The 12,673-nt window shown below is 52.6% G+C and overlaps 2 protein-coding genes across 2 annotated transcripts; one reads left to right on the forward strand and one right to left on the reverse strand.

Annotated features, from left to right (window-relative positions):
• Positions 1-2,227: 2,227 nt before the first annotated feature.
• On the reverse strand, positions 2,228-3,615 carry LOC117847485 (vacuolar iron transporter homolog 5). The gene has a single exon (XM_034728699.2). The coding sequence runs from the start codon at positions 3,246-3,248 to the stop codon at positions 2,604-2,606; it is 645 nt and encodes a 214-aa protein (XP_034584590.1). The 5' UTR covers positions 3,249-3,615; the 3' UTR covers positions 2,228-2,603.
• Positions 3,616-9,911: 6,296 nt separating this feature from the next.
• Positions 9,912-11,415, forward strand: LOC117850770 (SKP1-interacting partner 15). Its single transcript, XM_034732635.2, has one exon. It carries the CDS (start codon positions 9,976-9,978, stop codon positions 11,209-11,211), a length of 1,236 nt encoding a protein of 411 aa, XP_034588526.2. The 5' UTR covers positions 9,912-9,975; the 3' UTR covers positions 11,212-11,415.
• Positions 11,416-12,673: the final 1,258 nt, after the last annotated feature.

A 12,673-nucleotide genomic window follows, 5' to 3' on the forward strand; every position in this document is an offset into this window, starting at 1 on the left:
GTGGATGTGCATATGAATTTGTTGTGGATGTGCATATATGCTACTCCCTCCGTTCGCTTTTGATAGGCATATTTCCAAATCTGAAAAATTCTGAAAAATTCTCTTTTGATAGTTTTATTTTAGTCCAACTATCCATCCACTTAATAGTTGTCTTAGGTCTGATGTGTGACTTTTTATTCTTCCAACCAAGATTGGTTACATGGGCATCAAGAAGTCTAAGACTTAATGAATCCCTTGTTTACGAGAATTAGTTAATTGTATGATTAAATGGATGATAAGTAGGATGACAAGTAGGATTATTTTTCTTGATCATTATGCCAAGAGGAAATAGTAAAAGAAAGAGAACAGAGGGAGTACATGCTAATAATAAACACACAGTCAAACAGGTCGTCCTCATCAACAACTTGATGCTAGAGCTGCAAGGAGACGGGCTTATATCCTCACCAATACAACGCTAGATGGGAGCAAAGTGGCACTCATATTTTGTTCGGCGTATCCGTGTGATAATGAGGCGTTTCTTACAAAATTAAGAAATTGATATTGCTGCATGAATCAAAAGCCCGAACAGTTGTGCTACGACACCATGCATGAGTGTCAGGTCGCATGCCCTGTTTGTAAACCCAAGTGCCCACCCGTCCAGTCAACAATTGTGTGATTTATGCAATAATCGTTAGTATTGTGTCTGGCCTTAAAAGTGCCGGCACCAATCTATTGCACGAGATTGATAATAATATGAGAAAGCACCACTGGTAGAGAATTCACCTTCCATCCACCCGCTTTTGTTTCGGTTTAAATTTGACCTGTGACTAAAGGTGGCGCGCCACGGTAAGCCAGATTGGGGGACCTTTAGTCCCGGTTGTAAATTACAACCGGGACTAAAGCCCCCCTTTAGCCCCCCTTTAGTCCCGGTTGTAACTGTTGGAATTTTCGCACCGACTGCGCTCCCCTTTTGTCCCGGGCGTGGCGGTGGTGGTAGTGGGTGTGGCGGTGGTGGCGGCGGGCGTGGTGGTGGCAGCGTGGTTGCGGCGGGCAGCGGGCAGTGTGGTGGTGGCGGCGGTGGGGCAAGCAGCGGGCGGCGGCGCGGTCGAGGCGCATGCAGGGTGGGGGGACTTTTTTTTTAAAAATTTTTAGTCCCGCTTGGTAACACCAACTGGGACTAAAGAGGGTTTAGTCCCAGGTGGACGATCCGGAACTAAAGACCCCACTTTTGTCTCGAAAACTATATCCTGGATGGTTTTTAGAGAGATTTGGCCCCTACCAACTGGGACTAAAGCCGAGTTTTCTACCCGTGTAGCTACATTCAGTTGTCTGCAATTGTTTTCTTTAATTGTCACATTTTACAATATTGGTTTTTCTAGTGTGTGCGCCGGCTCTCATTGCCACATGTTACGAAAACACTGTTCTTTTTCAATACAATGATGCGCGGCGCATTCGAAAATAATATCAGTTTTCTGCATATATATATACCACATCTGCTATTCCACTTCCACAAGGCTGCTTGAGGAGATTATGTATACATTTTCTCTGAAATAAAACTTTCTTGGAATTTTTTTTTGAAAACTTCTTAAAAAACCTAGCTTCTTTTTAAAAAATCTAGAAAACTTTTATATGATTCTTTTCAGAAAACTAGGAGGAAAGGGCGCGCAAGTCACACACTAGTGAGCTGCGAGTGTGCTGGCGCGTACACACAAACCATGAGTTTCACCTCTATTTGCACTTGACCCAGTGCCCCGATGTATATGAGCAAGAACACGAGAAATCTAAAAAAATACTTGACCTTATTGGCCCTTTTACAATTCTCAGTATTTTCTATTATGATATTTAATAACATTGTACCTTGTGACTATTACAATTCTAGATTGAATTTTATAAGTTATTAAAGCCAAGTAAGCTGGGTGGCACACGGCATGATTGTTGATTATATATTATGCCTAAAAAGGTTAGTTTTGTCAATGGCCAATGGATCGGAGCAGCAACGGCGTGTAGTGGAGTGTGGAGCCAGCAGCGTAGCCGGGCGCGACATGGAATGAATTATCCGCATCTATATCTCCCATGCATATTTGCTTTGTCAGCACTCACTTTGATCACTGCTCCCTTCGTTCCAAATTGTAGGTCGTTTTAACTTTTCCATGTGCATAGTTTTATTATGCACTTAGATATAGTCAAATGACTTACAATTTGGAACGGATGGAGTATTTTACAAATTGCAATACGACATGATGAATAATTAAGTGAGAAATTAATTAATTAATACGGTTGATATTAGTTCAGTAGTGTTTACACATGCCTGCCGCAGTCGTCTTAAGAGCAGTACAAGCATGCACGATATGCTCACAGTACGTACGTAGTATTACATTAGCGTTCATGCATGGTAACTCGATCGATATTCAACAGCAGCAGGTAGCATACATAGATGCAACTAGCTAGGTAGCAGCTAGGGATGGATGATGGATCATCGATATGAGTCGCGTGTGCATCTGTCATATATCTAGTGTATGGTTACTGGTTAGGAGATGGATGCACGTACGAAACGAAATGATAAAAGCAACGACGACACACCAGAAGCGTGTGGTGTGTTGGATGATCTATCGAGATCAACATCATCATATTCCGCTTGCTTTGAAGAGCCTCATGAGGCCGAAGGTGACGCCCATGGCGGCCCAGCCGCCGGTCACCACCCGCGCGCAGGACCTCGCGACGGGGGCGCGGCCCAGCACGGCACCGACGCAGCCGAACGCGGCGAGCGTGGCGGTGGCCAGCGCGATGACGACGCCGATGCGGAGCCTGTAGTCGCGGATGAAGCCTGCGGCCAGCAGCGGCACGAGCGCGCCGACGGAGAAGGCGAGCGCGGACGCGACGGCGGCCTGGACGGGGCTCGGGAGCGCCTTCTCCTCCTCGCCGCCGCGCTTGCCGTCGCGATCGAGCTGAGCCAGCTCGACGTCGCGCTGGGAGCAGACGGAGACGAACTCGCCGATGGCCATGCTGCAGGCGCCCGCCAGGAGGCCCGCGAAGCCGGAGATGACCATGGCGCGCGCGTCCGCCTTCACGGCGCCCACGCCCAGCATCAGCGACGCCGTCGACACCAGCCCGTCGTTGGCGCCCAGCACGGCGGCGCGCAGCCAGTTGGCGCGCTGCGACAGGACGTCGTCCTCGTCAACGCCGCCGCAAGGGAGGGCACGCGGGTTCTCGGCGTCCACAACGCCGGCCAGCTTGTTGGCGCCGTCCACGTTATTGATCAAGGCCGCCATGGATATGCTGCTGATGATTTGAGTGAGTGAGTATAGTCAGTATGTAGCAGTGTGGATCGATCGGTGGATGTATATACTGGAAGAGGCAGTGCTAGCAGTGGCAGTGTGGCGGACACACGCGAGCTCGTGCCGCGTTTTATAGAACGAAGAAGCTACATACTTGGTCTCTCTCTCAGGCAGTCGATCAGGTTATTGCATTGGTTTGTTTTTGTTGCGTGCGGCCAATGCAATGCACTCGACGATGATGGATCGTAGTGGGGGATCCACTGCATCTTTGGTGGAAAAGCAGCTTGCAGCTAGCGTCTTTTTTCCCCTGCTCTCCTCTGACCTCTGGTATCGCTCTCTCCGTGTGCCCGCCCATGGGCGCACACACTGATAAAGCTACCCTGCCTTTAAATTTGCAGCTGGTTGTGCTTGCCGATTGTATATATGCGGAATCCACGACGACGACCACCGGACGCGGAAGCCCATGTGTGGCCGCCGCCGCCTGTTGGCGGTAGCTGGCGGCGGCAGCGGCCAGCAGCGGCGTCAAGCGATGTCGCTCGCTCCTGTTTCCTCCCCCCCTCCCTCATTCCCCCCCTGCGTGTTGCTTCTCTTCTTTGGTGGTGCCGGATGGTGGCTGTTGGCGACGGCAAGATTCAGCTATAGATGGCCAAACGGGCAGCCCGGCCTGACCTGGCACGAGCACGATTTGGCCCGGCACGTTTAGGCTCGTATAGTAACCGTGTCGTACCGTGTCGGCCCACATCCGAAGAAGCGGCCCAGGCACAACCCGCTACCTTCTTAGGCGGGCCGTGCCGGCACGCTGGCCCGGCGGGCCTTAATAGCCTCGCCGTGCTCGTGCCAGCCAGCGAGCACGGCATCAAACCAACCCTTATTTAACACAGCAAACTACCCTTCAAAATAGAGAAAGGAAAAAAAAAGCCCGCATGCATCACTCCTCGCCATTCCCACCGCACTCCCAGATCTCCCCCCCTTATGCCTCCCATTTCGCGTCGCCACGATGGCCGACGAGACCCTCGACCCACCGCCGGACGCGGCTCCGTCCCTGTCCCCTGCCCCAGCAACACCGCCGCCACCCCCGCGGCACTACTCCGCCCGCGTTGGGATTTGTTCGAGCACGGCCTCCTACCCATCCCTAAGCTCATCTTCCCAGAGGGCACGCTGGCGCAGACCCTCGCCCAGCTCAAGGAGAAGCTCGCCGCCGCGGCCCCGACAACGGGCGCGTGGGTGCCGCCACGCTGGCGGAGGCACTGCAGATCCCGCAGGAGCATGCCGCGCTCGCGCTCGGCACACTCGTGGTCGTGCTCCCCACTGAGGACCCCGCGCTCGGGGACGGCGTTGGGGACACCGACATCCACAACGTGCTGGTCTTCCTCTTCCTCTGGGCGGCGGACCTGCGGAGGGGCGAGGGAGCAGGGCTGCAGGGGAGGCAGCGGAATGGAGGTAGGGTTGCGGGGGTGCAGCCGCCGTCAGTATATATATGGCTACGAAGGCGGGCCGAGCGGGCCTTAACAGGCCGGGCTGCCCACTTAATTGTGACGGGCCAAATAGGCCGTGCTGTGCTGGGCTAGCACGCGGGCTGAGAGAGCAGCCTAGGCACGGCCCTTGGTATGGGCTGGGCCAACACGGGCACGACGACCGCCGTGTCGTGCCGTGCCGTGCCTGGACCGGGCCAAAATCCCGTGCCATGGGCCAGCCCACGTGCCAGGGGCCATATAGCCAACTATAGATTTGGCACGGCGAGGTTTGATCTATGCCAGGGATGTGCGGATCGGCGTCCTTGGTGGGCATCGCTTCCTCCCTGGAGGCATCGTCTTGCACGACCTTCTCACTATACCTCCGTTGGCTTCGGGTTGTTAGGCAGTCGGTGATGTGCGTGTGCTCTTGGTGTCTTTCTCTCCTGCAGGTATCGATCCTCTTAGGTCGTGTTTGGTGTGGTGGTGGTGCCGTAGTTTTCTTTTCTATTTGTTGCATCTGTGTTTCCAGTCACTTGTGGTGGTTTTTGTAACTTTGCGCTTTGGATCCTTCCTAAATTGCATCGTTGTAATTCTCTTCTTCTTAATGAAAAACGTGCTATGCACATCTTAAAAAAAAAAGACGACCACCGGACTGCAAAAGCTTCCTAGCCATGCATAGAGCAGCAGATCATCCAACGCGGCCATGAGCTTGCCATTGATACATATTTGGCAAGTGCATGCCCTCTTGTGTTGTGCCACAAAAACTGCATGCACTTGTTTGTAGTGTTCTTTTCTGAAATTTGAAATGGTAGTATCACTCTCCTGTGTCTTTGCTTATGGCACATTGAAAGTTTCTATAACGGGGGTAGTCCGTTTCGCTCTCATCAGTAAGCCAGGTACCATGGGGGGAAAAAACCTAGCCTGGCCCAGTGTGTCTAGCTTCTTCGATCAGTGTTGCGTGATGGCCGACCACATATAGCACTATAGTCTATAGCTTGGAAGAAATAACACACTCCGATTGGTACCGGGTGTAGGGTTGTATCGCCAGAAGTGGCGGATCCACCTGAACATCGCAACTGCGATGAGGGGGCAGTGAAGCGAGATGCAGAGCAAGGATGCGGACAGTGTGGAAGCAGAAGGAACAGTGGGAGGAGGAGGAGGAAGAAGAAGAAGAAGAAAGTAAGCGAGCTGTCGTTGGATCGTGATCAAGTGGCTGAGAAAAATCTTGCATTGGGCTGGTTGGCTACACGGGTGGTCCTGATCGATGGACTCATGCTTATACATACGTGCCACAAGGAACACACGAAGTAGTAGTATAGGTAATAACGGTTCTCCTTTTTCCTTTAGAAAAAGAAGGTTGCCACGAAACATCTTGTCGCTATCCATATAGCTTAGTCGAATACTTGTAAGGGTGCACTAAGCTAGCTAGCTGGAGAGACGTCAAGAAGTGAAGAAGAATCAAACCAAGAGCTGCCTATGTATGTTCCTCCATTTTTGTCTGCAGATTATTAAAGCGTGTAGTAAGTGACAGCATGAAATGATAGATGGACATGTACGTTGTTATCTTATCGCGCGCGCTGAAACCAAATTATCTCAGACGACTCTGATGAGCTAATGATCAGGCTTTAGTTGTGTACTTGTGCTCGATCGGAATTTTAGCTTATTAGCTATAGCTGTTAAGCTGTTTGGAAGAATGGCATCGATGCATTAGCCTGCTGCTCGATCCATTATCGTCGTTGCGGCTTGTCAAGAAATCCAACAACAGCTAAAGGCTCATGACTGTTTTCTTTTTGTTTCTTTGGAATCCAAATCAAAATGGAAAGGAAACAAGGGAAAGAGACAAGAGGGACACAGAGACAGCATCGAGGATCAATGTCACACCTTTAATTACTTTGGGGACAAATAAAGCAGACGACCTATACCATACATCCCGCGCGAGTACTTGCCGCGATCGATGATGGATTGCGAGAAAAGAAAACACGAAATAAAGTAGGTCAAAAATTTTAGGTATGCGCTCGATGAACCGGATGGATCGGATCCATGGTGCAGGTGAAGGCGGCATGCTGCATGCAGCCACGGCCGCATCATGCAGGTGGGTGTGTCGGGCCGGCCGGGCCAGCAGGAGGAAGACGAGAAAGTGGTAGTGAGTGCTGAATCGGCAGGCACTGGCAATTGCAAGATTATTAGTGAATAAAGAAATGGAGGGAGTGCGCGATCAGCATGCGCTCCACACGAAAGCCACCACCCTAATCCTTGTTTATCTTATCGCCTCCGCCTCTTTTTCGTTTTCTATTTACTAATCTGTTGCTGCCCACACGAAAGGCGCTTCGCTAGCTTTAATTTACGTATATGTCGGCTGTCTCTTCTTCCTCCGTCCTCCTGATATATGATGCATCATATCTCGCATGGCTACTTCACTCCTACATACATATGCTCACCATCATATTGCATTCTATATGTTGCCATTGGTGCCACCACCAAACTTATTGGCCTTTTGACAGCCTCAGCTCGACCTTCACCCCTGGGTGCTCCAAGCAGTCAGTCAACTGCACTATATTATTGTCTTCTCTTCTTTCAATTTAATTACTGTTTTTCAGGATTCCCTTCTTCTTGTTGCTCCTTTCTTTTTTGCACCTCCTGCATGCATGCATATAGTGAGTCAGCTGCACACATCGCATGCATATGTGCTTCTTCATTCTTTTCTTATCAGGGAAAGAAAAAGATTCAGCAAAAGACAACCGGTGGAATGAAGCAAAGACCGCTGCAATATAGTAGGAGTATTAATTGATTGATCTCTGACAGCGTTATTCTGTTCCAGTTCATTCTTGAGTTGGCGATGCGGTAGATGAACTGTTTCAGTTCCGTGCCGGCGATGCAGTTTTGAGGCTGTGGAATTGCATGCATTATATTGGATGCGCTGCCCGGATATGTTCTTTTCCTTCTCCGGCCAAGGGTCGTCGTTCATCCATCCACGATCGATTGTGGAATCTTGGGGGCATTCGCATTCCAATGTTTAATTTCCCGTTTCTGGACATGGTTCCTGGCTCCATCACCTGCGCAGTTTTTTGTGGCCAAGCTTCGATGAGGCGGTAGGCTCAAATAATTAATTTTATTTATTTTCTAAAAAATGGGGGGCCGGAGCCCAGCTTGACAACTCGGCCCGACAACTGTCATGGGATGTTTGTGGTCACAAATTTTCAGCCCGAAATGAACCGTTTTTTCGGCCCAGCCCGGCCCGAGCTGCGCAAAATGGTCAGGTCTACTCCTATCCATTAGGCCGCTAATGTTTCCAATCGCGCTCAGTTGAGATTTGCGCTGTTGAATCACGCCGATGCTCTCACATGGTTCTATTAGATTTTGGCCCACCCAACCTTTTCTGGCCCACGTGGGCGTGTGCGCGCCCAAACGTCCTCTGGACCTCCATGACAATAGATAGATTGCTAGTTTTTTTTTTCCTTTCTTTCCACTAGGTGCATGGTGTACAGAAGCCAATCGTAGAAAGACAGCGTTGATATGATCACACGTGACATGCCTCAAATTTCGTACAAGAAAAAATGAAACAAAAAGGCTATAATTAACAAACCAATTATCCAAATTATAACTCGATTGCACCTTTTGTTTTGAAATTTTGTTCGCTGACAGTTCCATGCCAGGCCAGGGACATCTGCAGACTGCTGGGGCCTGGAAGTCTAGAGAAACTCCAACAAAATTGTTATCTGACTCTTCAAGTTAAAATTTAAATTTGACAAGTAAATAAGAAAATCATGATCCAATAGAGTTACCATCCAGCTCTCCATCCTTTCCAACTTGCCAAACTTCTCCTCAGGCTTGCCAAATTTGGTAAGCCAACTTACCTCATCAAAGTGTGAGTCCCTCCTGTTCCGCTATTCCAGCTACGGCCGATATCGCGGACAATAGCGGCGCTATTTGGCTTAGCGCACATGACGATTAGCGGCGATGTTGATAATTTCCAGTCTGATGGTGGGATTCGAACATGGAGCTGCGGGAGAGACCAAGCCGGCCGGATGTCCAGGGAGCTGCGGGAGAGGCCAAGCTGGCGGCCGAACGAGCTGAATCGGCCAGCAGCAATGACGGCACTAGCTGTCGCCGATGAGTGGGTGTAGGGCACGCGCAGGCCGCTGCAAATCTCCTGGCTAGCACACGCACCCAGCAGAGTGGCCAGGGGTTCTTCATGCGACGCACAAGCCTCTGGTGGACGTTTGGTAGGGGAAGCAGTGGTTCCAGGCGGCGGAGGTGGAAGAAGGTAACTACAGGAGCAGTGCAGAATGCACATGTACGTGTCTGTGGAGTCTATTTGGGCTTTTGGGAATATTTGGGCCAACGGGCCTTTTAGTTTTGTGTAGAACCATTGGATTTTTCTCTCGTTTTTACTAGTCCGCTAAATGATTTAGCTTCCGCTCTAGCCCGCCACGCCATAGCTTGCTATAGCTTTTGGAAAACATCGTCACTAAACTTCATAACCTGCTATTTAAAATATTGATCCCACGTACAGTAATTGTTAGAATGGAGATTGCAAAATAAAAAGGTTGTTACAGTACGAAACAGGGAGGCTGTTACGATTTGGAGCTAGATAGTCCGCTGAAACGAGAAAGATAGAGAGGAATCGTATTTGGTCTGTCCTCGTGTGTCCCCACACAGCGGCGACCCGGGTCAGACAGCTGGGGTCCTCGTATATATAGAGTATTTTAATCAGCCACCCAAGGCAGCAGACAGCTGGGTCCTCGTCTACATTCTTGCCCCACTTGCCAGGCCAAGTGAGCTGCACGCCACCTTTTCCCGCGTCGCTTTGCGATTTTCCTCCCGGTGTCGTCAGTCCCGCCGCTGCCACTCCGACCCCAACCTACTCCCTCAATGCCATCCGGGGCCCAGTGCAAATGGGTCCCATCTGCCATGGACCGTAACGATATGGCTATTGCTGGTATCTGCTGCCGCCCAGGCGCAGACGCAAACGGCTCCGGTCAGACGGAAGCGCCGCTCCTAAGCACACCACGGCGTACCCTGTCGCGCCCACACTTTCTTACTGACATATGGGCCATGCCGCACACCAAAGGATGACGGGCCCACGTCCATTGACTACATCCACGAGCGGGTCGATCTACGAAAGGTACTCGACCGGATGGGAAATGACGGAAACACCCCCGCCTCCTGGTCTGCAAATTCCAACGCCACACCGCCCCCTCCCTCCTCCTCTTCCTTCCTCGGTCTCAGACTCATCTGTTCCCCACCTAACCCCACCCCCGTCCGCCATGGCCGCCGGCTCCGGCTCCGACCCCGCCGCCGACTCGCAGCCCCCGCCGCCGATCCACCACCTGCCGCCCGACGCCCTCCACAACGTCCTGCTTCGCCTCCAGCTCCGCGACGCCGTCGTCTGCCGCCCCGTCTCGCGCCTCTTCCACGACACCCTCTCCCCGCAGTTCCTCGCGCTGCTCCCCACCCTGCGCCTCCTCCTCCTCCGCCACCCGCGCCCCGAAGGCGGCGGATGCCTCCACGCCTTCGACCCCGCGCGCCGCCACTGGCTCCGCCTCCCCTTCGCGCACTTCCTCCCCTACCACTCCTTCTCCCCCGTCGCATCCTCCACCTCCCTCCTCTACCTCTGGGTCGAGACCTCCACATCGCCCTCGCCCCCGGCACCCCTCCCCTCCGCATCCTCCTCCTCCACCGCCGCCGCGCACCCGCCCAAATCGCTCGCCGTCTGCAACCCCTTCGCCGGCACCTACCGCCTCCTGCCCCCGCTCGGATCCGCGTGGGCGCGCCACGGCACCGTCCTCGCCGGCCCCGGCGGCACCGTGCTCGTCCTCACCGAGCTCGCCGCGCTGTCCTACACGCCGTCCGGATCCGGCAAGTGGATGAAGCATCCCCTCTCGCTGCCCTCCAAGCCGCGGAGCCCCATACTCGCCTCCGCCGCAGCAGCCGTCTTCGCCCTATGCGACGTCGGTACCCCGTGGCGCAGCCAGTGGAAACTCTTCTCCTGCCCGCTCGCCACGCTCACCGGCGGCTGGGCGCCCGTCGAGCGCGCCGCATGGGGAGACGTCTTCGAGATCCTCAAGCGCCCCCGCCTCCTTGCCGGAGCCGGCGGTCGCCGGGTCCTTATGATCGGCGGCCTCAGGTCCTCGTTCGCCATGGACGCGCCGTGCTCCACGGTGCTCATCCTGCGCCTAGATCTGGCCACCATGGTGTGGGACGAAGCTGGCCGCATGCCGCCCAACATGTACCGCTGCTTCACTGGCCTCTGCGAGGCTGCTTCGCAGGGCAACTCGATGCCCACTGCCACTGCCGGTGGCAACAACAAGGTGAAGGTGTTTGGAGGTGATGGGAAGGTGTGGTTCGCTGGAAAGCGGGTACGTGGGAAACTTGCAATGTGGGAGGAGGATGAGACGGGCATTAGCGGTGGTAAGTGGGACTGGGTGGATGGTGTTCCTGGCTACAGTGATGGCGTATACCGTGGATTTGTGTTCGATGGTGGGTTCACAGCGATTCCTTGATGCTGCTGGAAAGCGAATCCTAGTCCGGTGCGTCACTAAATGAGCTCAAGTTATTTTATATACATGGGACGTCTATCTGTTGCATGCATGGGAACTGATATGCCCCCAAATTTTATTTACAATGTTTAGCATGATGGAAACTTCTAATTGTTGTACTTGATTAATGGAAAAGGAACCTTAAGTCGTTTATTTTGGACATTGAAATGCTGTTGAGCAATCTTCATTTCTTGATGAACTGTTTGTTTATTTACTCGAAATTTATATTGTTTGGTAACCATTCTGCTTGGTCATATGCAAGGTGGACATATTATCATAGTACATTGATATGTCAGTGCTGCTCATTGGATGTTTGCTTCAGATTGTAATTCAGTTAGCATTGTTACCAGCTGCCTTTAAGTAAGCAACCTGATCAGCGTTGCTTAAGTTGTGAACGGTGTTGATACTTGTTCTAGGGTTTGCAATGGTTTTAGCCTACCGCTCCCATCTCACAACATAGAGTACTGTCATACAAAGTTCATTCTTATTTTGTTTAGCATCAACTGTGATTACCTGTTACTTGATCCACTAGGCCTTTGATTAGCTCTCATTAAACAAGGTCTAGGTACTATGGCTGTTATTTTTGTAGTGGTTACTTGAGTTGGGGAACTACAAGGTTACTAGTGTCTGAATGTACCGATGCCCTAGTTCTACTAAACTGCTTTGATGTAGCACTACAGTTATTGATGCCATTGGGCTGATTTTTTTGCCACTCTTTTGATATGGTCAGTTTAACGGTTGGCCATCTTGTGTGACTGACACGTGGGGCTGCCTATGTCTATGACAGTGGGTCTGGGGGCAAATACTATGCGCTTGTAGGCCTTGTTTGGCATGGCTCCAACTCTGGGTGGAGCTGCTCCACTCCAGAACTCCAGGTGGAGCTAGCTCTGGGTGGAGTTGGAGCGGTCTAGATGGGGTGTTTGGCCAGAAGAGTGCTCTCAGCTCCAAAAAAGACCGATTTTAGTGTGGATTGCCATTGTTGCCCCCCAATTTAGGCCTCACTTGTCATCCTCTCCATCCCATCTTCTTCCTCAGAACCTATGCCCCACTTGTCGAACACTAGCGTCCCTATGCCGCCCAGGACCTCCGCGATGCCACACCGCGCGGCTTCGGCCGCCGCCGTCGCCGTCGTCGGTGTTGGCCTTGCCGCACAAGCGCGAGAGGAGCGGCGGCACTAGCGGAGTGCCGTGGAGGAAGACGGTGCGGGCCTCGGCGGCGAGCCGCGCGGCGGTGGCGGGGGTGCGGACGAGCTCGGGCACACGGGGGATGGCGTCGACGCCGGCACGGCGGTGGAGCCACATGAGGAGTGCGGCGGTGGGCTCACGCAGGATGGGAGGGGCCACGATGGCCCGCCCAATAGGGAGGGAGGGGCCACGGCGGGCGGCGGCATGAGGGAGGGGCCATGGCGGCGCGCCCGACGGGGAGG

Source organism: Setaria viridis, chromosome 3, assembly GCF_005286985.2.
Source record: "Setaria viridis chromosome 3, Setaria_viridis_v4.0, whole genome shotgun sequence".
Lineage (NCBI taxonomy): Eukaryota > Viridiplantae > Streptophyta > Magnoliopsida > Poales > Poaceae > Setaria > Setaria viridis.